General features: G+C 45.6%; 1 protein-coding gene across 2 annotated transcripts in view; it reads right to left on the reverse strand.

The window, feature by feature from the left end:
- The window catches only part of TANC1 (tetratricopeptide repeat, ankyrin repeat and coiled-coil containing 1), a 287,746-nt gene that overhangs the window by 23,662 nt on the left and 238,585 nt on the right, over positions 1–25,499 (reverse strand). For both annotated transcript variants that reach the window (XM_011991663.1, XM_011991653.1), the window contains exons 15-19: positions 23,355–23,463; positions 21,987–22,109; positions 14,528–14,764; positions 12,043–12,228; positions 9,776–9,854 (exon numbers count right to left, since the gene is read on the reverse strand). In XM_011991663.1, coding sequence (XP_011847053.1) covers positions 9,776–9,854; positions 12,043–12,228; positions 14,528–14,764; positions 21,987–22,109; positions 23,355–23,463 — 734 coding nt within the window. The remainder of the gene's footprint in view (positions 1–9,775; positions 9,855–12,042; positions 12,229–14,527; positions 14,765–21,986; positions 22,110–23,354; positions 23,464–25,499) is intronic.

Here is a 25,499-nt window from a genome sequence, read left to right on the forward strand (position 1 = left end):
GGCTTGGAGCCTGGGAGCAATAGGCTGTGCCATCCAGGCTTGTGTAGGTACACTGGAAGATGTTCACACAATGACCAAATCGCCTAAGGATGCATCTCTCAGAACTATCTCATGCACAAATTTAAAAAGTTGTGGTTTTGAACACCTTGCTTATTGTTTCCCATTTGGCAAAACTCTCCCAGGAGGGCCAGATCTCCCAACAGTCATGATGGGCCTGCAGAAGCAGCCTGGCTGGGGCCAGATATGGGGATTCTGTGTTATAAGGCAACAGGCATCAACCAAGCATCCTGGAAAAATGTGGCTCCCTCTGCTGACAGACATGACCCTGTTTTCACCGAGCTATCTATGGGAGGTGAATACACGGCAGAATCCAAATCTGGGGAACCAGAACACTCCTGACCATGTTACAAATTCTACTGTAAAAACACTGTCAGCCTGTATGTGCATTCGAGATTAAAAAAGAACCTCAAATTGCCAACTTCTTTTAAAAAATAAAATGTGTAACTGCACCTGTAAACAGGACTTCACACGTGTGACCAACATTCCTTTCTTTTCCACCCTTATGACTCCATCTTCCAAAGTAATTGCAAAGTTGAAGATTCCATCACTTACACATCCACTTACTCAACCGAAAAATGTATAGCATACATTAATAACATATTACAATAATAATATTAATCAACTTATCACAACCCTGACAATACATAGCATTTACTGAACACGTATCAACTGCTGAGAGCTGCACAAAATACCCTGGGTGGATTCTCATTTAATCTTGTTAAGAACCTTTTGAACCAGGTGTCATGATGATGCCCACGTTACTGAGGTGAAATAACTGAGTCACAGGAGTTACATCATCTGCCCCAAATCACAAAGGGAATCAGTGTCAGAGTCAGAAATTTAACCCAAGCAACGGAATGGACCTGAAGTCATGCTCTTGATCAAAACAGGAAGATGCTATTGGATTTAAATAACATACCATGCCATTTGTAAAGGGCTGCCTACACAATGCTCTTGGTCCTCCATATTCATAAATTCAGTGAACATAATCAACTTCTATGAGGCAAGCACTACTCACAGTTCTCTGTTACAGATGAGGAAAATAAGCCCCAGAGAAATTAAACAACTTACTTAAGGTCCCACAGCCAGTGGGAGTATAGCTAAGTCTAAGGTTTTTGTTTTGTTTTGTTTTTTGAGACAAGTATCACTCTGTTGCCCAGGCTGGAGTGCAGTGGCAGGATCTTGGCTCACTGCAACCTCTGCCTCCTGGGTTCAAGCAATTCCCTGACTCAGCCTCCTGAGTAGCTGGGATTACAGGCACCTGTCACCACGCCTGGCTAGTTTTTGTATTTTTAGTAGAGACTGGGTTTCACCATGTTGGCCAGGCTGGTCTTGCACTCCTGATCTCATACTCACCTCGGTCTCCCAAAGTGCTGGGATTACAGGCATGAGCCACTGCACCCGGCCAGTCTGAGTTCTTAGCTCCTACACTGCTGCCTCCAGGAAGTCGCCTTTAAAAATATCTAAAGCAACCAACAACCTTCTATGAGTGTTGTTTAGAATGAAAGTACCAGAAAGTGCTTCTCTTTTTTTGAGGAACTGCTGTGATTTCTCCCATGGACAATAAAAATAGTTTACAAGGAGTGTGTTCCCCTCTAATTCTGGCCACATGGCATTCTACAGCCACAGTAGTAGCTCAATTTAGTAAACCATGGCACAAATGTTTGAGTGGTTCTTCATGTCCTATTCCTGACTTAGTGTTTTAAAGTTCTTATCTGCATCATTTCAAGTAAGCTTCTTCAAATCCTTTGAGGAATAATGTGTGTGCTATAAATAATGTAACCTCAATTTAAAAATAATTTCCTAAAAGATAAACAACATAAGCCATCTTTCATACAGACTTTGTTCTTTTAAGAATCCATGAGAAGACTAGACCTTTGGACAGCTGTCACTTCTAAAGTGTGCTGAGAATGTTCACATGTGGAAGGCTGGGTTACACACCAGTTATTTAAAGCAGGCATAAAGTTCTCTCTCTCCTCTCAGTAAGGGCTAAGCTTGTGCTGAGGACTTGGTTACATGCCAGGACACCACGTGAGTTCTCAGTGTAAAAAGGGGGCATTTCCACAAAAGCATTTTATACAATCTCACATCTGGCCCCCAAAACACAGAAAGAATCCAAATATCATTTCAAGAATTTGAAAGAAACAAGGATGATTTTTCTGTGGGAGTGTAATCCTTCCCAAAATATGAATGAATATATTTTTCTGTTGAAGGCAGAAGTATTTTTTGTTAAACATTCAGGGTTCACTCACTAGAAAAATGGACTCTATGTACAGCAAGAACAGCTTGATGAAGGTGGTCAAGGGGCCAATTCGTTCGTGCTTGAGACGCCACCCCTGGGTTTGTACCTGCTCACTGCTGGCCACTCAGTCTGCCCTACAGGGTGGGGACATGCTGACCTGACCTCTCTGCCCTCTCTGCAGAGAGGAGTGGTCTCCAGAACCCACCCACATCAGGGGCAAAACCCAGGGGTCTGTGAGACCAGGAGGACAGGGTGTGGACAAACCCAGTGCCCTCAGTTCTGATCCCCCATCTGCCTCCACTGGTTGGGGGACCCCTGTGCCCATCCTTTCCAACCAGAGCCGTTACCCCTTCCATGTTGGTAACCCCACTTTGTCCCTTACAGGGCACAGGGTCACCCCACCCCATCTTGCTCCTTTCAGGATCCTGGGTAGTCCCTCCCACGCACCCTTGAGGGTACTGGCTTACTCCCCATCGTGTTGTTATGCTGAGGACAGTTCCGACTGACAGCAGCCTGGATTTCCATGCCCACTAACCTTACTGAACCTTCTTAGAACAAACACTTGCAGAGGAAGGAATGCCTTGATAAAAAATTTCCAAATACTGTTGAGATGCTCAGGACCTCTGAAAAATCCAGTATCTTCAGTATTCGACAGCAAGTTATAGTTTTCCCTACAGGATCCTCCATGTGTGTTCCATGTAACACATATTCTCCACATGCCCTAACAAGCCATGGGCAAACACTTTCCTTCCAATCTCTCACCTGAAATTCTGTCCTGAGATGTGCATGCATTACCTAATGAGGAGGATACTTCCTGATAAAGGTCACACATCATCAATGACAGGGATGCATCCTGAGAAATGTATCATTAGGTGATTATATGATCGTGCTAACACCACATGGTGGACTTACATGAACCTCGATAGTGTAGCCTACTATATACTTAGGCTACATGGTACAGCATCTTGCTCCTAAACTGCTAACCTGTACAGCCTATTACTGTACTGGATACTGTAGGCAGCTGTAACACAGTGGTACTTGTGTAACTAAACACAGAAAAAGTAGCAACACAGAAAAAGTAAAGACACAGTATTTTTATGGGAACACCTTCTCACATGTAGTCTGTTGCTGACAGAAACATCATTATGCGGGGGATGACTGTATATGTGACTGCAAGGCTTAATCCAGTAGGCCTGACCTTTATTTCACATTCTTACCAAATAACAGCCCCTCCTCTCTCCAAAATGCCTAAGGCAAATTCAAATGAGGAATGGGTCATTTTTACACCAACAGTAATAAGGCATCCAGCTTCCTGTGTTCTGGGGTGGCTTTGGATGTGGGAAGCCCACTGTCCATGCCTGGGGGCCCCTGTGATGGAAGCCAAAAGAGTCACAAAAGGGGAAAGGAAAGCAGTCCCATGGAAACAAGAGGGAAACGAAAATCATCAAAGTGTCAAATACAACAGGACCCAGCTTCACAGCCCAATTTGGAAACAGGTGCGAGGATCCCGCCCCCAAGAGGGGCCTGGAAACACCCACCCCAGCTGCAGGGCACTGCCTGAGGGCTCAAGATCCAGAGGGAGCCAGGTTCTGTCCAAAATTCCATGCAGAATTAGTGAATAGTGAACTACGGTGATCACACATGCTGAGTGGAACTGCTTCAACGCGCTACACAAAGGGAGGCCTGCGATGCGGCTAAATAGCCCATTCAACTGACAGTGGAGAAAATCTGGCCCATCTTAGGAACAGAGGCAAATAGTTGCTTTGGCAATAAAAATTAATTACCTGACTAAACTCCTTTAGAAAGTATTCAACAATTAAAATAGTACTGATTTAACATAAAATAACACTTCACATGAAGTATTTCAGTCATACTTTAACCAACTCTGATAGGGCATCTCCTTCCAGAAATTAGGGAAGGGCAGCCCTGGGGAGCCGCCATAGTCCTGTGCACGAAGCACGGGGCTCTGGGTGTGCTGGTGACCTTCCTTCAAACAGAAGGACCTCTGAGGGGGTGACCTTGACAGGGCGGGATGGCTGCCAGAGATCTGCACGAGGGCACAGCACACCCAGGCTGCAGAGAGGGAGATGTTATGGACACAGATGGGGCTATGCCCACTCTATGCTTGGCTAATAGCTGTGTTTCCAAAGATCCAACCCAGCAGCCCACCGAGGACTTGGCCAGAGGATCTGAGCCATCCTGGAGTCCAGCAAAGCATGGTCTGAGCTAGGACACCAAGAAATCAGGACACTGGGTCTTTATGCGTGACCAGGCCCCTTACTCCTCCCCCTCCAACCATAGGTATTTCTCCCAAATTATTCTGCAGGTGAACATCTCCCTCCCTAAAAATATGAGTTTGTTTCATGTAAATCCACTTGTCCACTTGGTCAATACCTATGTGACAAGGACCAGGCCATACCTGCACTGTCCAATTTGGTGGCCGCCTGTCACATATAATTTAGATAAATTAAGATGAGATTTTAAACTACTGTTCCTCAGTTGCACAAGTCACCTTTCAAGTACTCAATAGCCACATGTGGCTAGTAGCTACCATGCGGGACAAAACAGATACCACTTCCATTACTACAGAAAGTTCTATTGGGCAGCACTAGAACAGACGGTTGCCATACACGAAGGTGAGGACAAAAGACAGGGACACTTCTGCCCTCACAAAGCCCATGACTGGCTGGGTGTGGTGGCTCATGCCTGTAATCCCAGCACTTTGGGAGGCTGAGTCAGGAGGACTGCTTGAGCCCAGGGATTTGAGACCAGCCTGGGCAACATGGCGAATCCCCATGTTTTGCATCTCTACAAAAAATACAAAAATTAGCCAGGTGTGGTGGCTCATGCCTGTAGTCCTAGCTACTCAGGAGCCCAAGGTGGGAGGAGCACCCGAGCCTGGGGAGGCAGATGCTGCAGTGAACCGTGATTGCGCCACTGCACTCCAACATGGGTGACAGAGTGCCACCCTGTCTCAAAAAACAAACCCAAAAAAGCCCACAATTTGGGAAAAGCAGCCTCCTATCAAATAAGCCTATTAAGGCCAGATGCGGTGGCTCACATCTATAATCCCAGCACTTTGGGAGGCCAAGTTGGGTGGATCATGAGGTAAGGAGATCAAGACCAGTCTGGCCAATAAGGTGAAAACTGTCTCTACTAAAAATACAAAAATTAGCTCAGCGTGGTGGTGCATGCCTGTAATCCCAGCTACTCGGGAGGCTGAGGCAGGAGAATCCCGTGAACCAGGGAGTTGGAGGTTGCAGTGAGCCGAGATCGCACCACAGCACTCTAGCCTGGCAACAGAGCGAGACTCTGTCTCAAAAAACAAAACAAAAAGTCCATCAAATATGATGTACTGATGGTAAGTCCTATGAAGGGAACTGCAGAGTGATCCAAGGGAGGGGAGAGGGGTAAGGCTTGATACCACAGGCCCATCTGCCTACATGGCAAGTGCTGGAGCAGAAGGGCCTCTGTTCTCTTCAATTCAGAGCAAGGTTCTAACCCGAAGCCCACAAGCAGGCTCACACACTTGAGAGTGGCCTGGAACTTGCAAACACAGTCCCTTCTGCCAATCCACAGCAGCATGAGGTCACCAGCTAAGCATCTCTGGTCACTTCAGCTTGGGCTGATTCATAGCAAACACTGACATGGAGATAGTAACTCAGTGTAGCCAGAACTTTTTGGGAGGCAGCATGGAGTTGTCACAGCTGTGGAATGCCTGAAACAGATGCCACAAGCATCTGGTGGGTTCTCACCATGTTTCAGGCTGCCGAGAAACTACGGAACAGACACTGACCGAGTCTGAATATCACCGAGCCAAGGGCCTTGGCATCCTCAGGGTGGTGCTGTTGGGTGCAGGCATTCATCATCTGCTCTGAGCTTTCTTCTGACGAATGGATCATACTACTTATTCTCCGCTACAGCCTTTTGTTTGAGGCTGCGGAGGATGCATGGGGAGAGGGAGAGCTTAAGAGCTACTGAACTACAGCACTGAGTTCTGAATGGCTTGTCCCTAAACATTGGACAGACAAAAAGCAAATGATCCCAGATGCTGGTGAAAACAGAAACTTACACAAGTTAAGCCCTCTGTTCTCCAAAACCAGTAGAGACAGTCTGCAAGTTTTCTAAAGGCTGTGGGTTTACTGCAGTAAACCCCCAAACTAAATACTGTTCCTGTTTTTTCATGAATGTCTTAAAATTCTATTGTACATTTTCTTGTCTCCTTCAACCTAACACAGGAGCCACCTACTTCTGTGATGACATTTGTTGACTCAGGGTCACCAGCAGTCAGATGTGCAGGGCTCTGAGGGTGGAGGGCTGCTGCTGTGCCCAGTGCCACCACACTGAAGGCCTGAGTGAGGGGGACCTCCACGGGGCTGCTGTTCCCTGACTGGTGGCTGTCATTCTTCCTCACCAAGAACCCACCGCTTCCAATCAGCAACAGGTATGACAACCACATTTCCGCCATGTGGAACAGATTCACTGAATTGCAAGGCTCTCCTGGCAGAAAACTGGAGGAGGAATTTGTGCATGAATTTAGCTCCAGCGCCATTGGCTCTGGCAATGGCAGAGAAGAGATGGGCAGGTAGCTGTCCTCCTAACGGGGGTGTCCCGGCAGGAAAACCAAAGGCCGGCAGATGAGTCAAAATAGAAGAGGAAGCTCTGCCTTGTCACCTCATCAGCTAGCATTTTAAAGCCAAGCTGTTCACAGCTGAATCTATGCTGGGCAGACTTCTGTAAACATACTTAAGGTTTCAAAAGAAATAATGAACTGCTATCCACACAAAGCTTCCAGTTTTTCTGCCACCTTCCCACATCCCAGATAGGTATTACTCTTGGGATCCTATCCTTATGCTGTGGCTAGGGACAGATAAGGTTCATCCTAGAGTGTTTTGGACCCAAAACACCATTGACTACACTCAGGAATGAGGACCAAATGAGAACAGGATGCAAAACCACTCCTTTCCCTTCTGTGGGTCCCCACAGCAACAAGCAACAATGCACACAGCAGTGCAGTCACACAGGCTGGGGAATCCCAGGGCCCATGGCTTGAAGTTGAGCCTTGGTGAGAACCAGGACTGCGAGCTCACCGATTCACTCGCAGGATCCTTACCAAGGCCTTCAGTTCTCTGTACGATGCCTCATCTGCCTTCATTCCTACATTTAGGGTTGGTAACAGACCCCAAGTGGCCAAATCCCAAACACGGATGTCACATTCCAGAGCATGTAGTATACATTTGTGTAAAGACCCATATTTGCAGATGTTCTCTCAGCTGAAACCCCCTGCAAGATTTCAAGGTATTCCTCTGACAAATGCAGGCCTGGAAAGTAGGAGGGCTTGGGGCAGTAGACGATAGTGGTTGTCTTTGAAGGAGCACAAGAGAAAGGTACCAGACAGAAAAATGCACAGAGAAGGTAAGGTGGATTTTGTTGAGATGCAGTCCACAGAGAGCCACTGTGGCTCTTTTAGCCTGAAAAATAGCACTTAGCTTGCTTCTTTTTGGTTTACATTTTAACAAGCGTCTCAAGTAAACTCTTGCCTCATGAAATTCACCCTGATGTCTGGTGAGGAAGAGTGTGAACTGCTTCCCAGGTTGCAAAGTGGTTTGAAGGTTATGCATGAGGCTTTGGAAAAGAGGGGCCAAGTTACTGTTTACCTTCTCATTAAGACCCAGGGGCAACTACAAAGAGATGAATTCTGCCAACAGCTGAGAGCTTGAAGTCGGTCTTTCCCCGGTGGAGTCTCTGAGAAGAACACAGCCCCAGCCAATACCCAATTAGGAGCCTGGGAAGATCCTGAAGTAGAGAATCCAGCCAAACTGCCAAGAATTCTGATCTAGATAAAGACTGGTGGGAAGTCTGTTGTTTCTCATGTGTCTCTTTAGCCATCAACTGATGGGCAGATTCTCAAGGCAGGAGGATAATGCAATTCAGGACTGGTCATTGAGAGAATAGAGCTCACACAAAGCCTTCAAAAATCAGCCCTTTTCTGGAATTTTCTTCCAAATAAAAAAGTCATCTTGAATATTAAAGGTTAGAAATTCTCACTTAAGCTAAATGTGTGATGTCATGGCTGCTAGACCTGATGTCCATCGTCTTCACGGGTACCTCTCACTGTGTGTCACTCTATGTCAGGCTTTCTAGACAGCTCTGCGGGGCGCTAGGAGTCACCTGAAATGACTTGGGATGCTTGTTAAGAAAATCACATGCTGGGCTTTCCCCCTAGTGAATCAGAATGTCTAAGCCCAAGTACCCCAAGAGGCTCTTATCACTAGGCAATGAAAGAACAGAGATTTGGACCTTCTGGCTGTCAGTAGTCATGCTCTTATCCACTCAGCAACACTCCTGCCCACCACATCATTTGGAATGTGATGGAAACTTTTCTTTCACCAAATGATAGAGCAGCCTATACTATTTAAAAGGGAAGGGGGAGGACTCCATAAAGAATTAGGCAATATTTCAATCCACATACTTTTACCCGTAGACATAATCCAACTCCGCTGGAATTCTGTACTTTCTCTGCACCTGGGAGCACACCCAGCTCCTTCTTTGGGCCCACAATGGGGATGGAACAAACAGCTCTGAGGCTCTGAAGGACAGGCCTGCACTCCTGCCAGGAGGTGAGGCTCTGTGGCTTTCTCCTAGAGTGAGCTATCTAATAAGCTCTCCACACCACCATTTGGCTTGTTAGGAAATAATTTAGGAGCATTTGGAAACAAATCTGTGCAAGAGAAATGGAAGTCATATATACCAGGTACACAACAGAAACATAACCTGGAAATTCATTTTAAATACTCTTGCTGACACCTATTTAAAAACAACTTGTAATTTAAAGTCTCAGATTCCTAACACTAGTCCAGTCAAGTGGAAAACTGGAAAGCAGCATTACTGATTTAGTCTCACAAGTAACAAACTCAGATCTTCACCAGGATGTGCCCAGGCTTCTCACTGTAAAGACCAATGGAAATGACTTGATAGCCTGTATTTGTATAGTAACGTGAGTAAACCCCATGAGGCTGAGTTTTACCCTCATTCTATACAGGGCAGGGCAGGTCACTCTTGCCTTCTGTGCTGAGCCGCCTTTGATTCGTGTGACAATGGGGATAAAAGTTCATGCCTAGCTCACTGTGCGCAGGTCACAGGAAGATCACATTGGTGAGATGTGTGAGATTCGGCAAGCCAGAAAACACCTTACTTAGGTACTTCCACCTGACATTCATCTGATGCACAGTAACTGCTGGTCTAATTCAAAATAATCAGTTAATAGGATTGCTTTAAAAAATAAAATCTTATGCTTCCAGCAAAGTTTTGCTACTCATTTAGAAAGTTCAAGGAGCTCTAAACTTCAAATGCCTGTGATAAAATAAAAATAGGACTACATACATCATAGTCATTCTTAAGACAATTAGGCCAAAATAGGGCTAAAACATCAAGCAAGCTGCCCCAGACTACAAGCAGTGGCATTATAATTACCTGTTTCTCCCCACAATGTGTCGGTGCCATTGACTTCTACTTCATGTTCCTTCTCCATCTCCAGCAAGCACTGGACCACCTGTCAGAAGTGGCAAGGTGATTTGATGAGTTCTCATAGCAAGAGGTGCTTATGATATAGCCCATGTATCAAAGGAGAGAGGGTGTTGTTTTTTAACCATTATCTCATGCTACACAAGGAGAGAAAAATATAATGAAAACTGTTTTGAAGCATAATTCATATGCTATTCACACTTTCAGTTGAAGAATAATTAAAAAAAAATCTCTGAATTTCAGCAGCATGGTTCAGGATTACTAGGTACTCAGAATTCTAATGAATTCCAACATGACCCAAATATGCCAGCCTCATCAACAAAGGACACGGCAGATCACACCAAGTGCAGTTTCTGCATAAATCACAAGATAGTGAATCAATTTTTCACAAGGAAGGAAAACAAGGCAATATACCTTTTTCAAAATTTTTACAAAGTATGGTTCAAATACATTTTCTACTGGTAGCAGTATTCTTTTTCCCTTATGAGACTCTTCCTGTCAAAGGGTAGGTCAGGTCACAGGTATGGAGGCAGGAATCCTGGCTTGCAGGGAGATGAAGCATCTGTGCCCTGGACCTGAGCCAGCGTTCACCCTGAGCAACAGCAGGAAGCAATGGGAGAACATGACAAAGCCACCTTCCAGTCTCCTAGCCCACACCCTTTGTGGTAGGCTGAATAATGGCCCCCAAAGATGTCTACATCCCAATCCCCAAAGCCTGCAAATGTGACCTTACAGGGCAAGAAGGAATTGCAGATGTGATTATGAACCTTGAAACAGGGCAATTATCTCAAATCATCAAGGTCTATATCTGATACACATCTGATCTAATAAATCACAAGCATCCTCTTAAGAGGAACAGGAGGAGTCCAGGTCAGAGGACAGAGGAAATGAGACAACAGAGGCTAAGATGAAAGTAAGGCACTCTGGAGATGGAGGAAGGGTACACGAGCTAAAAAATACAGGTGGCTTCAAGAAGTGAGAAAAAGCAAGGAGACAGGTTCTCCCCTAGAGACTTCAGAAGGAAGGCTGGCCTCCCAATAGTGTGATTTTAGACTTCTGACCTCCAGAATTCTAAGAGTAAGTGTGTGCTACTTTAAGCCACTAAGTTTGCATCCATTTGTGATAACAGCATTAGGAAACTAACAAACCATCCAAGTCTTGTGGTGAACAAACCCTGCTTTTTTCACCCTACTGGCTGTGCTGAGGTGGTTTTCGCTCAGCATTTCCTCCCAACAAGCTTTAAAACAAGGGGGTTTGCATGCGTTAAGACAAAGGTCATTCCTAGGCATTCATGGTCCTTCCAATGATGACTTTTCACACTTAAAAAAAGGAAAACATCTATATTTTCATATGTGTGTTTAACAGTATCACTGTGTGTGTGTATATATATGTGTGTGTGTGTTTAATGTTTTAAATGCCAGAAATTAGCCAGCCACTATTTCATGCTTGTGTCTGTGTCCGCCCATGAGTTTTGAATGCCAAAGTCAGCCAGCCAGCTTCGCACTCAAATTTACTAAAGTCATTTTGGAAAAAGAATCTTACCAAATACTGGCACCTCTAATTGCCTGAAGATAATTCAGAGTGAGAAATACACAGGAGGGCGCGAGCAAAACGTTATTAAATTCACAGATAAAGAAAGCCAAGACACACAGGTCAGGAGGTTGACAATTAAATCTTCAAACTGAGGAATACCAACATCTGTCAGAAATAAATGCTCTATTTAACTACCGCATGGAGTTTTCATTCAGTGGAGGAGCTGTAAATGACAAGCATTCTTGCGTGCTATCAAAGCATTAAAGTTCTATTTTTAAAAATCCTTCAAATACTCAGGAACGATTTTAGAATCAGGATTCTATGTGATTATTTTTAAATGAACACAAGGACAGAAGAATGAATCAAAGGGGAAAAAATGTAAAACAGCAGGTCTAGAGGGCAGAGCAGGGAAGGGGGAGAGACATGAGCAAGAGCTGAGAGTTAATGTCATCAAAAGGCTTCCCACAGAAGAACAAGCCTGCCTGTCCCCATCACGTGTGCACAGGAGTGTGCACTGTCACTCATGGGAAGGATGCGATGCCCGTAGAAGACCTTCTACTGCAGGTGGTCAATGCCAACTGCTAGTTCTTGGAATCCTCATTCTTTCAGTCCTTCGGTGTGTCAACTGACTTGCTGAGCTACAGCTTCTAGTTTCCCAGTGGGGAAACCCCTGCCCCACTCACCGAGCTGTGGCCCATGCTGGCGGCTGCGGTCAGTGCCTGCTGCAGGGCGTGGTTCTTCCTCAGGGCGCCTGGCTGGGGAGGACCTGGCGACCACTCACAGGTCAGCAGGTACTGGAGAATGTCACCATGGCCCCATAGGGCACTGTGGACAAGCGCACACTGGCCCTTCTTATCCAAGTGGTCCACCTGGGGGCAGGAGTGGGGGAAGGTTATGGCTGAGCACTACTTTCCCTCTGAGCATGCGGATACACCATAAGCTGTTATAAGTGTAAAGCACAGCTGGGATCTGTAAATGGAGGTGCAGTGATGTGCAGCAGTAACGTACCCACCGCAAAGGCTTAGCCACACATTGCCCTTCTCCATGAACTGAAGTTTATGTATGTCCCAAATGTTGGATTTGAGAGAAAAAAAATAAAGCTCCCATAGCTATTATAAGCCTAACTGTGTGCAAACCCCACTCCCTGTAAGCATACATGGGGTTCACATTCTGACTTGTCTTTCTGGAGAACATAGAACCTTAGTCTGGATTACTTCCAGATGGTAATGAATGTACCATTCCAGGCCTCAGGTTCCCTTTGCAAGACTCGGTCACAAAACTCTCTCCTTAATCCCATGTCCCTGCAGCAAACTACACAAAGCTCCTAACTCTCTTGTGAGTATGTACGGAGGCACACACTAAACCCTCGGACAAAGCCCTGTACTTCCCGACTTTGGTAGCTTGGGTGGGGCATTCTACGTCTGCTGTGACAAGCTATAATTTGGGGGAGTAAAGCCGCTCTCTGGTCACTGAGTCAGGGGATCCAAAGAAAGAGAGGGATGTGGAAAATCAGCTGAGTGTGGAAGGGCAGGAAAAGAATCCAAGTGGCATCTGATTGGGAAGGAGGCCTTATGCAGGTCGGTGGCCTGGGCATGCTGGCAAGTAAAGGGGGGGTGGCCACAAAGTCAGGGCAGGCTAGCTAGGCAGAAAAAGTGAGTGAGTGCCATATACCTCCTCAAGGCCCAAAAGCAGTGGCAGCCCTTCATGCCCTGTCTAAACCCCAGAGTACTGGGCCTGGGAATGGAGCCCAGGGCCTAGCCTTGCATGCCTGCCAAATCTGGGGATGCCTGTACCCTCATTCAGAGGCTTTGCCGGAGCCCCCCAAAATAGCACTCAGCTTCCTACTCCAGAGCTTTCAGCTGTGATAGGGGGAGGCCTGCTGGCCTCAGAATAAAGTGTAAAGCACAGCTGGGATCCGTAAATGGAGGTGCAGTGATGTGCAGCAGTAACGTACCCACCGCAAAGGCTTAGCCACACATTTCCCTTCTCCATGAACTGAAGTTTATGTATGTCCCAAATGTTGGATTGGAGAGAAAAAAATAAAGCTCCCATAGCTGTTATAAGCCTAATTTTTTTGAACTTTAAATATCCTAATTAAAAGATAAAAGATAATTAGCAGTTTATCTCTATTGTTATTCAAAAGACACATTTCCCAAAAAATTGCTTCCAGTAAATCTAACATTTACTGTGAGCCCGATATCATTCTCATTCACCCTATTAAAGCTGACAGCTCCTGGCCAGACGTGGTGGCTCACATCTATAATCTCAGCAGTTTGGGAGGCCAAGGCAGGCAGATCATGTGAGGTCAGGAGTTTGAGACCAGCCTGGCCAACATGGTGAACCCCGTCTGTACTAAAAATACAAAAATTAACCAGGCATGGTGGTATGTGCCTGTAGTCCCAGCTACTTGGAGGATGAAGCAGGAGAATCACTTAAACCTGGGAGGGGGAGGTTGCAGTGAGCTGAGCTCATGCCACTGCACTCCAGACTGAGCGACAGTGAGACTCTGTCAAAACAAAAAAGAAAGCTGACGACTCTAGAGTAACTTGTATAGTAATACATACTTATTTCATATATGACTGAATGCTTACTTGACAGCCCTGTGGTAGGGACTGCTGTTATGCCCATTTTACAGATAAGAAGCCTGAGTCATATATAGGCTCAATAACTTGCCCAATACCCTAGAGCTGGCAAGTGAACAGATGAAGATTCCAGGCAATCTAGTTCCTGCAGCTCAGGCACATGGCTTCTTCATGAGTTCATGGAATTCATCTTACTGTTTTAAAAGGACATAAAATGGGATAAGAAGAAGAAAGGGGAAAAAAGCAAACATTTAAAATATTTTAAACCAATCTCGGTGCTTTCTAGGTCAATACTTGCAGGCTTTTTACAGGCTGGCCCTCCTTATGTGGCTAGGATCCAGAGTCTCCCTGGAATTCTGCCTTCCCCTGGACAATATGAAGCAGAGTTGCTATGTATGAGCAAACACACCTCTCTGAGGCTGCCCCAGTCAGGCACATTACAAAGTGACCAATCCCGGGAGCCCGACCCTTTCTGTGTATGCTATAGTTTCAGAGACAAGAGAGTCTGGTCCAGCAGATAACAATTCTAGCAATGAGATGAAGCCATTTCCCTGCCCGAGCCCCAAAAGAGCAGGCTGCCGCTTACCCTCGCTCCCTTCTTGGTCAGCAGACACACCAGCTTCATGTGGCCGGCAGCCGCTGCATAACAGAGGGCAGTCATGCCGTTCTCCGATGTTCCGTCCAGGCAGGCACCAAATTCCAGGAGCAGAGTGACAACTTCCTCGTGGCCAAGGTGAGACTGGACGCACAGGATTGGGGCATTATTTAACACTTCTGTCCTGTAGTTCACGTTGGCCCCTCCCAAAATCAGGAGACGGCTCACCTGTTGGACAAGGCCCCCCAACAAGACTGTCACATGTATGTCATCTAAACATTTACGGAAATGGGCAGTATTCTCAGTTTTCAGTATCATTTTAATCCAGTGGTTCTCAAACTTGAATGTGCACCAGTATCACCTGGGAATACATTAACAATGCACATTCTCATTGGTGGGAATGTAAAATAGTGTAGCTTACTGGGAAACAGTAAGATGGTTCCTCAAAGATTAAAAATAGAACTACTGCCCCAGGCACGTGGCTGTAACCCCAGCTACTCAGGAAGCTGAGGTGGGAGGATTGCTTGGGGCCAGGAGTTTGAGGCTGTAGTGCACTATGATCATGCCTGTGAACAGCCTGCTGCCCTCTAGCCTGGGCAACACAGCAAGGCCCTGATATGAAAATTTAAAAAAATAAATTAATTAAAAAATTCAGTAGAGGACAGGTGCGGTGACTCACACCTGTAATTCCAGCACTTTGGGAGGCCAAGGTGGGCAGATCACGAGGTCAAGAGATCGAGACCATCTGGCCAACATGGTGAAACCCCATCTCTACTAAAAATACAAAAATTAGCTACACATAGTGGTGCACGCCTGCAATCTCAGCTACTTGGGAGGCTGAGGCAGGAGAATCGCTTGAACCTGGGAGGTGGAGGTTGCAGTGAGCTGAGATTGCACCACTGCACTCCAGCCTGGCGACAGAGTGAGGCTCAGTCTCAAAAACAAAAACAACAGCAAAAAATAACAATAGAATGGCCATGTGATCAGCCATCCCACTTCTGAGTATATATCCAAAAGAACTGAAAGCAGGATTTCAAAGACATATTTGCACACTCATGTTAATTGCAGCATTATTCACAACAGCCAAGAGGTAGTTGCAACCTCAATGTTCATCAGTGGATGAAGAAAATGTGGTACATATACATACAATGGATTATTACTCAGTCTTACAAAGGGAGAAAATCCTGCCATATGTGACAATATGGGTAAACCTTGGGGAAATGAAATAAGTGAAACAAGCGAGACGCAAAAGAACAAATACTGTGTGATACCACTTACGAGATATAATACAGTAGTCAAATTCATAGACAGTAGAATGAAGGTTTCTGGGCCTGGGCATAGGGAGAAATGACAGTTGTTGCTTAAGGGATACAGAGTTTTAATTTTGCAATATGACAAGTACTGAATATCTATCACACAACAATGTGAGTATTGTTAACACTACTGAATTGCACACTTAAAAATGGTTAAGATGGTAAATTTCCATTTATGTGTTTCTTAACCACAATTAAAAATAAAAACTAAACAAATGGCCAGGCATGGTGGCTCACGCCTGTAATCCCAGCACTTTGAGAGGCTGAGGCGGGTGGATCACCTGCAGTTAGGAGGTCGAGACCAGCCTGGACAACATGGTGAAACCCCATCTCTACCAAAAATACAAAATTTAGCTGGCGTGGTGGCGCATGCCTGTATCCCAGATATTCAGGAGGCTGACACAGGAGAATCGCTTGAACGCAGGAGGCGGAGGCTGCAGTGAGGTGAGATCACATCACTGCACTCCAGCCTGGGGGACAGAGCAAGACTCCGTCTCAAAAACAAAACAAAACAAAAACAAAAACAAAAACAAAAAAACTAAACAACTGCAATTTCTTGGGCCCCACCCTGATTTCTGATTCATTATATCTGGGTGGTACATTTTTAACGAGTTCCCCGTTGATACTGACACTCTTGGTTTGGGGAACCACAATTTGAAAAATCACTGTTTAACCTCAACAAAACCAGGAAATTCATTTTCCTGGCAATGAAGTAATAATTGTGGCTGGGTACAGGGGCTCACAACTGTAATGCCAGTATTTTAGGAGGCTGAGGAGGGAGGACTGCTTGAGCTCAGGAGTTTGAAACCAATCTGGGCAACATGGCAAGACCCCATCTTTATAAAAAATTTTTTAAAAAAGAAAAAAACAGTCATGGTGTTAATAGTGACATAAGGCCAAAAGTAAATACAAATACTTTATGGGGATGTGTTCCTAAAAGAAACAGAAAATATGGCAATGTCCACATGTGCCAGGATTGTCAGCAGCATAACACTGCTAGAAAATAATGTGCTGCTTCCACTAATTACTATATTCCCCAGTTAGTAATCTCCTTGGATCTAGGTATTGGGAAAAGCTTTACATCTCCAGGTTTTAAAATAAAATCACTGAACATATGCAAATTTCAGGTATATTAATATTTTTTTCTTTCAGATCTCCAGATCATTAGATAAAAATGATGCTCTTAACAGCTGTTAAAATGTCCAGTGTGTTTCTTTCAAAGGCTCACTTCAATGGTCCTGACCCACATCAATCACTGCCCCTGCCAAAGCCTGGCAGGTCCTCCACCTGCCCACTAAATGTGAAAACCACAGAGACTGTCATTTATTGACTAGAGACACATGGGGATCATTAAAAGATACAGAGAGACGACAAGGCATAAAAAATTCAGGATATTTCAGTGATACGTGTCCACAAGAGTAGCTGACAAACAGAATATTTACAAACAGATGGGTCTGGAAAATTATACTACCAGGTGGTAAAACCATAACTCACAATGGCATAGCAACAGGTTAGAACCCCAGGTGTCAAATTTGAAGATGTCTTGGCTACTGAAGCTTACCCCTATGTGATTCAGGTCTCCAGCTTCCTCTCTGATCTTCTCTGCAGAATCCTTCCCTCACTGCAGCCACCTTGGACTCAGCATGTGCTGTGACAATGCCAGGCAAGGCCAGCCTCATGGCCTCTACCCCTTTTAGTTCCCTAACTGGAATGCCCATTCCATACATATAGATTGCCACAGGATCACTTCCTGCAGGGTTCTGCTCCAGTGCCAGGACACAGGGGAGAGAGTACCCTGCCTCCATGTACACACCTGTGCATGCACCCGGGCCCTTTCTATCCCTCAGCATGCTCTGTTTTCCTGCTTAGTCCACTGCACCAGACTCTGGTTCTACAATACAGAAGTTCACAGAGAAGAAAAGCAAACAGAGCCCCTCCATGGATGGGGATGGCCTACACATCAGGTTCTTCACACTGCTGGGACTGCCACCTACATTTAAGGAAGAACAGGTCGTTTGCAAGTGACAAGGAGGCCCTGAGGAGCCAGCCGACCACCTGATGACCACCCCGCTGTTTACCCCATCAGAGAGACCACTGTCTAGCCAGATCCAGGTGAGCACCAACCCAGCCTCTAGGGTCTCGTTGTCAACTTGTACTCGTGGAGGAACAGATGAGAGATCAGAAAGGGTGTCATGTCCTAACACTGCTGTTTCATGGGCAACTTCAGGCAAATGACCTAATTAATCCCCACCGAGCCTTCTTTACAGATCTATATAGGCTTGCTTTTAAAAATGCCACCAGACTCCGATCTAATTCAAAAGCATTTTAAGATTGCATTACACTACAACATTAATAAAAGTGTGGCCAGGCGTGGTGGCTCATGCCTATAATCCCAGCACTTTGGGAGACCGAGGTGTGTGGATCACCTGAGGTCAGGAGTTTGAGACCAGCCTGGCCAATATGGTGAAACCAAGTCTCTAAAATACAAAAATTAGCTGGTTGTGGTGGCACGCGCCTGTAATCTCAGCTATTCGGGAGGCTGAGGCAGGAGAATCACTTGAACCCAGGAGGCGAAGGTTGCAGTGAGCCAAGATCACGCCAGCCTTGGCAACAAGAGCAAAACTCCATCTCAAAAAAAAAAAAAAAAAATTAAAATTAAATAATAAAAGTGTTTTTAAAATCCCTTTGAATAACTGTTAGTGTGGACAGAATCAGATTATGCTGAAGAAATACGTGAGGATTTTATTAAGGCTGATGAAACCAGTCCTCAGCAAGAGGAACACAGAAGATACACGTCTGGCCAATACGTGCAATGCCGCAAGGGGCACACCAGACTCTGATAGCCACAGGATGGGCAGGATCATTCGTAAATTCCCTGGATGATTCTGCCAGACAGTTACATTCTCTCCTCCCCCATCAACCCCATACCTTCTTGAGATCCATGAGCCTAAAAGATAAAGGATTAAGTGGTGTGAGTTCTCAACCAGCCCCTAAACTAACCTACCATGTGATTTTCAGAAAATTCCTCAACCTCTCTGTGCTTTAGGTGCCACCTAAGAAAACAGCAGCATGCCATCCTATTCTAACAGGTACTCTTTTGCTAATAATAGTGGAAGGTACACTTGAAGTGCCATGATGAATCCCTTACAAGAGTTTACCTGGAAGGCATGCGCTCAGGGCAGGTTTCCTAAAGATGTCATCAATTCACACGTCATCTGCTTCTGGGAAAAACATTTTCCTTTGTTGGTGTAAGGCTGTAGTTGTTTTTACCACTTAACCCTCCATCATCTTCCCCCAACTATGGTTCTTAACCTTGATGCATGCTGAAACCACCTGGGAGCTTGAAAGTTTCCAATACCCTGGCCCCACTCTTGGAGATTCTGACTTAACTGGGGCTGTGGTACCCAGAGCTCCCAGGTGATTTTAGCTGGCAGCCAGGGCTGTAAACACATCAAGTGATAAAGGCACCTGCAGAGCAAGGGCTTGCTGAGTATCAGGAACCCTTCCAGCTGTGTGATTTTGGAACGTTATCAACTGCCCTCAGTTTTCTCATCTAAAAAAATGAGGATAAAAGTTTCACTTCACTTGGTGGTTATAAAGATTAAAAATCAATGTGTAAAAAAAGTATGTATGTACATGTGCATCAGGCATTTAGCACAGCACTCAGCATCCTGTACATGCTAAATAAACATTAATCGATGTTATAATCAACCTTTCATGGAGTCTTCAGAAACGACAAGAACTCATGTCCCTGACCTCTGGAAGGCACAGGAGGGAGCTCTGCCCTCCTGTCCACATCACCCTGCATGCCCACCCTGGGTTGTTCACCAGCACAGAGCAGCAGGGACACCTCATGCCAAGTTGAGGGCAGAGGTAAGTCACCTGCAACCATCACATCCTCAAGGTAGGCAGCTCTTGTTAACAAGCACCAACTGACACATCCAGAAGTTCCCAGGTGCCCACAGCAGAACCAGTTTCCAGAGATGAGGCAAAGCACTAACAAGAATTCATGTAAACATAATAAATGCCAAGTATGTTCCCAGTAACTTTAACATCTCAGTAAGGTTTCTCATCACTCGAGACACAGTCTCTTTTGTGTCTCCACTTTATAGGTGAGAAAGTCAGGGTTCAGAGGGAGTAAGGCAGAGCTGAGTGCTAAGCACAAAGCTAATGATGGTCCCAGAGCAGTCAGGCAGCAGAGGCAGCAGTCCTGGCTGAGATTGCACTGCGCTGAAGGAGCCCGTTTAAATAACTAATCCTATAGATTTTCCCCCAACAATATGGACATTTTCCGATCATGATCACAGAAGCTCTCCTTGGACAACACTCGGAAGTGGTGGTATCTCTCAACTTCTGGATTTAATGAAAACAGGAAGGGAGGTGGGGGTATGCAAGGCAATACCATCATGAGGATGAGAAGAGGTTTGGCCAGGGTTGTCATGGGGCTGCATCAACATTCCCACTAAGTACACTGGAAGCTCACACAAGCACAGTTGTTTTTAAATGTGTCCTTCCCGACTATGATGCAGGATATGACTGGATCTCCCAGCCAAAGGAAGTTGGGCCAAAGGCCACGCCTAGCTCATGTTCTCCTCTCCTTTCTGTTGTCAGCTGAGAAAAGAATTGCAACCTAAATCCTCCTGAGGCCACAGCCTATGAGATGGTGCAACAAAACCACTGGCTGGATGGGACCCCAGTGGGCCAGCGGGGCCCAGGCTGGCTCATCCTGGCCTGGCCACAGGAGATGACATGGTTAGAGACTGCTGGCATGCCACTGCAACTAAAATCCATCTACCAAGTAATCATCCCAGAGCAAGTCACTTTAATCTACCAACGTGGCAAACTGCAATTATTGTTCAAAATGACATTCATTCTTGTACGACAACATTTAAGACACTCTAAAAAAAGTTCCTTAATTGCATGCATAATTTAAAATTACTGTAATTTGTTCAGGATCCTGTGAAAACCTTCCCCCCCATCCCTTGAAAGATACAAGAAACGGAAGGATAATGAAAAGACTTAAGATTCTATAACCACATTATAGAAATAATTTGGGGGATGGTGTAGATGTGACACTAGAGTTTTACAAAACGAAGTAAAAATGATTAACTCTTAAAATCACACATACATTAAAGAGGAAAGTTTATAATCCCAGGAGGGCCATGCTCATTACACTATTATGCTGTACCTTTAAATTTACTGTCTTAAAAACTTGTACTCAACAGATGTTTCCCATTTACTTATCACTGTATTAAAATAAATTCTATGCCCAGAAATTCATTAAAGTATGAAAACAGATATTGCCATTTTTATTCTTGTCTTTCTTCCTTATGATTATAGAATTTCATTAGTTATGGAGAAGCAAAAAGATACACTCTTAGCTGAAATGAAAGATAAAACAATGTGAGTGATTCAGGAGGAAGACCTGGCTCACTAAACTGCCCCAGAGCTTCCACAGGCAGCCGGGCACATCAGGGCCTGCAGCTGAAAGGCCTGGACACTAACTATCTTTGTGGCCTTAATAGGCCACTTGGCCTCTGTGTGCTTCAGATTCCCAGGCTACATGAAATCAGGAAGAAAAATCTACCTTAAAAAGCTGAGTGGAACATCATGACATGACAGCCGCTAACCAAGAAGTGAAGAAGCTCTTGGCTCCACAGAAGGCCATGCTGACATCCTTTCCATAGGCAGAAATGTGTGTACATGAAACCTTGATGATTGTTTTTCTGTGTACTTATCTCTATGCATCGCGCATCAAGGCTTAATTTCCCATGAACTCTAAAGAGATGGTCCAGATTAGTAACCCAGGACACTTAAAAAACCCATTTTCCCTAGAAATCTCTCTGATCTTTGATCTCTTTTGTAAATTGCTTCCTTATCACATCTGCTGCGCAACAGTCACCACATGTGCCCAGAGCAGCCCTGACCACCCACATCTTTCTGCCAAAGAAAAGCTAAACTTCTGGGAGAATGAGTAATAGAGTGCCCAAGCCTGCATGATCAGGGAAGCACATCATTAGAAGCTCCTCTGCATCCTCTCACCACCACCCAGGGCAGAGGGAAGCAGGGCTGTTGGAGGAACAGCCAGCAGCCGGCCAGGCCTGGGTCTCCGGGTCTCTGTGCAGAAGGTTGCTCACCTTCACGTTGGGAGTATAAAGATTCCTGAGAGAGGCCAGGGCGGCGGACAGCCCCTCGGTGCTATAGCCAATCCACAGGGCTTGGAGATGGCTTGAAGAAATTCCCGTCTTCTTACTGAGGCCCTGGAAACAATCAGAGACAGACCTGCCTGAGCATCTCGTTCCCACCTGCAGGGTCACTCTGAAAGTAGATCTGCCGAAGAGGGTGCAGATACCCGCAGAAGGCACAGGGTCTCACACAAAGAACGCCCAGACACGCGAGCTTTCACTACCTGAAACCAACGGTCAAGGAACCAGCCTGTCTTCACTAGGTTAACTGTGTGCCTGGGGAGAAAGATGGCAGATGAGAGTTTCTCTTTTTTTGAGTCAGAGTCTTGCTGTGTCGCCCAGGCTGGAAGTGCAGTGGTGCAATCTCAGCTCACTTCAACCTCCACCTCTCAGGCTCAAGTGATTCTCATGCCTCAGCCTCTCAAGTACCTGGGATTACTGATACATGTCACCACTCCCAGCTAATTTTTTTATTTTTAGTAGAGACAAGGTTTTGCCATGTTGGAAGTAAATTAGAGGAAGAATAAATGACAGAATTAGAATATCACCATCTGAGCCCCGCAAGGTGATGCGTGCCTGTAGTTCCAGTTACTTGGGAGGCTGAGGTGACAGGATTGCTTGAGTCCAGTGAGCTATGATCGCACCATTGCTCTCCAGCCTGGGCAAACAGAGCGAGACTTCATTTCAAAAAAATAGAAATAAAAAAATAAAAAAATCACCAGGTGTAACCGCGAATGAATAAGTCCAGGCAGTGACCAGAAATGACTGATGGCACCACAAAATGAGAAGCAAACACAAATGCTGTGCCTCCTGATATAAGAAACTTACAACTGGAACCTTGACATCCTAAAAAATGATCAATGTGATTAAGCCTGTGAAAACCCAGGGGAAAGAGGAACATGTTAAACTGCATCATGAAAAACAAGCACACAGTTAGAAAGTCCAGGTGGTACAAAATCACACAGGTCAAGGAACTCAGGTTCTCGGACAAATCAATAACAAGGAAACAAAAAGTAATGAACAAAGTGGAGCCTTTAGATAAAAAGAAACTTATCAGAGATTTAAAGGTGGGAAGAAGTAAAACTTAACCCCAGCACTCAGATATATACTTGAGCAATCAACTACAGCAAGATGCAAGGAAATGCCCAGGCTGAGTGAGAACAGTGGTTACTTTTGGAGAGGGGAGGCAGGAGGAGGTTGCATTTGGGCTGAGGTGCGTGGAGTGTTTCTTGGATGGCTGACAGAGCTCTCTAAAATCTCCAAAGCAAAACCTCAAAATGACAACAAAGAAACCCTTCCCCAAGCTGGTGTGCATCTCACCTTGAAAATGTGTGCCTTCAGGATGTGGTGGCCGAGCTCCATGGTCTGCTGGCGGTTCAACTTGCCCTCCTGACGCGAGAACATGAATGCCAGGAGCGCGTGCCCATTCCTAGGGGAAGGAATACAAAGGCTCATAGCAGAAGAGCCCATTCCACCACACTGCAGACCCACTCTCAATTCACCACCCATTGCCTTAGTCATTGATTTATGTCCGTCACAAAGATGTAAACTCTGGGAGGCTAAGGGTCTCGTCTGAGTCATAATGCCTAGCAAAGTGCCCAGCACTTGGTGAATACTCAAATGTGTTTCTGGGATGCATGCATGAATAGACACAGAGCACAGAACCATCCCTGGGCCTGGCCTTCAGGTCCCCTCAGGATCACCACCACTGGGGGTAGACAAAGGACAAGGCCTCACAGTGGGAAGGAGAGAAAAGCCAGGCCATGCTAGGTGACAGCTCATGATCAGGAAAGCAGAGAATTCTAGGCTTGGATGGCACACAAGTCCTTGTGGTGAGAAGAAGGCTAAGGCCTCTAAGTGGGTTTGCAGTGGCTGGCACATGGTTGACATCCAACCAATAGCGCCCATTTCCCTTTTGTGAAGGTACCATCCTGCCCATTTCCCTTTTGTGAAAGGGCCATCCTGCCCATTTGCCCTCTATGTCCATAGGATTCACTGTCTTCCTGTGGACCCCATGCCTTTGTCTGAGCCAATTAATTTCTAAATGACACACAGAGTTGCTTATTCCAATAGCAGTGACTTCTATGCAATGTAAATTACTTTCATTTCTATCATCTTGTCAACTTTGAGCAGTTTGATTGGGGAAAAGCAGGTAGTTGTGGAGGGAAGAAAAGATAAACATTACATATATTTTAAAATGCATCCTCCTACTAGTTGCTAATCTAGGATTAAAGGCACACATTATTTAAAGTGCATTTGTCTATCCAGATGCATGCCTCCTTCTCAAATAGGTTATAAACCATGTTAGAGATGAGGAAATCAAGGCAGGTGGAGGCCAAGGAATTGGTTTTTATACTACAGGGGAGGGCATGACGTTTAAGCCCACACTGCCCACTGAGTCCCGTCCAATGTCTTGTAATGGCCTGAAGTTTTCCCATGAGCACATGCCGTGTCATCCCCTGGACACCTTCTATGTCCCAGATCTTGACCCTGGGATTCCCCTCCTCCCTTGTTCCCATGGAAACCGCTGTCGGCATCTCTCTAGTGCTCCAGGCCCCCAAGGTCTCCCCAGGTCCTACCCATGTACTGATCCCAGGATTCAATGTGGCTCAGATCATGTCAGTTGCAGGCCACTCTCCCAACCACAGGCTAAGTCCTCCTAAGTCTCCCAGCTGGCTGAGCTCTGTGGCCAGGCCAACTGTGACCATCACAAAGACACACTAAGTATCACCTTATAGGGTGATGACAACACACCCCTTGGTGGCCGGGCCTAAGGTTTCCAGTGCTCCCAGCTGAGCACAGGGCATCCCACCTCTCTGAGGAGACAACTCCCCATGCCACTGTTCCCCACCTATGCTCCTGCAACCCTGCTCATCATTCCTCTCTGCCCTCTTGTTCTTGAAACCAAGCAATCCCCTTCTAAAATCATCTGCATTCATGATTCTGTTCATTTACAAAGCTTCCAGGTATCAAGCTCTTACTCTATGCCAGATGCAGAAACTTAACTGAATTATCTTGATACATTTACCTGCACAATCCTATGACCCCCATATGCTTACATGAAGAAACAGAGGCCTGAACAGGTAAAGCGACTTGTCCAAGACCACATGGTTAGATGACAGAGCAGAGATTTGAATTAAAGTTGGTCAGATAGGAGAGCCTGTGCTCTTAACCAGTAGAGCTTGAGTCCTCCCTCATTCATTCACAGCTACACCTTATCACTGGCACCACGTCTGACGGCGGGGATTTTATGGGGAACAATGCAAGGTGCTTCCCTTGAGAAGCTCTAAGCGATGGGAGGGGACACGCAAACGAAACGCAAGTTAGCTAACTGGGTGCTATGAACAGATTCCACAGGAACAAAGAGGAGGCAACCTGCCCCATTGCTCAGGTCCCATTCCCTCTTCCTCACATTCCCAATTTCTCCTTCTTTTTTTTTTTTTTTTTTTTTTTTTTTTTTTTTTT

Source organism: Mandrillus leucophaeus, unplaced genomic scaffold (genome assembly GCF_000951045.1).
Source record: "Mandrillus leucophaeus isolate KB7577 unplaced genomic scaffold, Mleu.le_1.0 Scaffold110, whole genome shotgun sequence".
Taxonomy (NCBI): Eukaryota; Metazoa; Chordata; class Mammalia; order Primates; family Cercopithecidae; genus Mandrillus; species Mandrillus leucophaeus.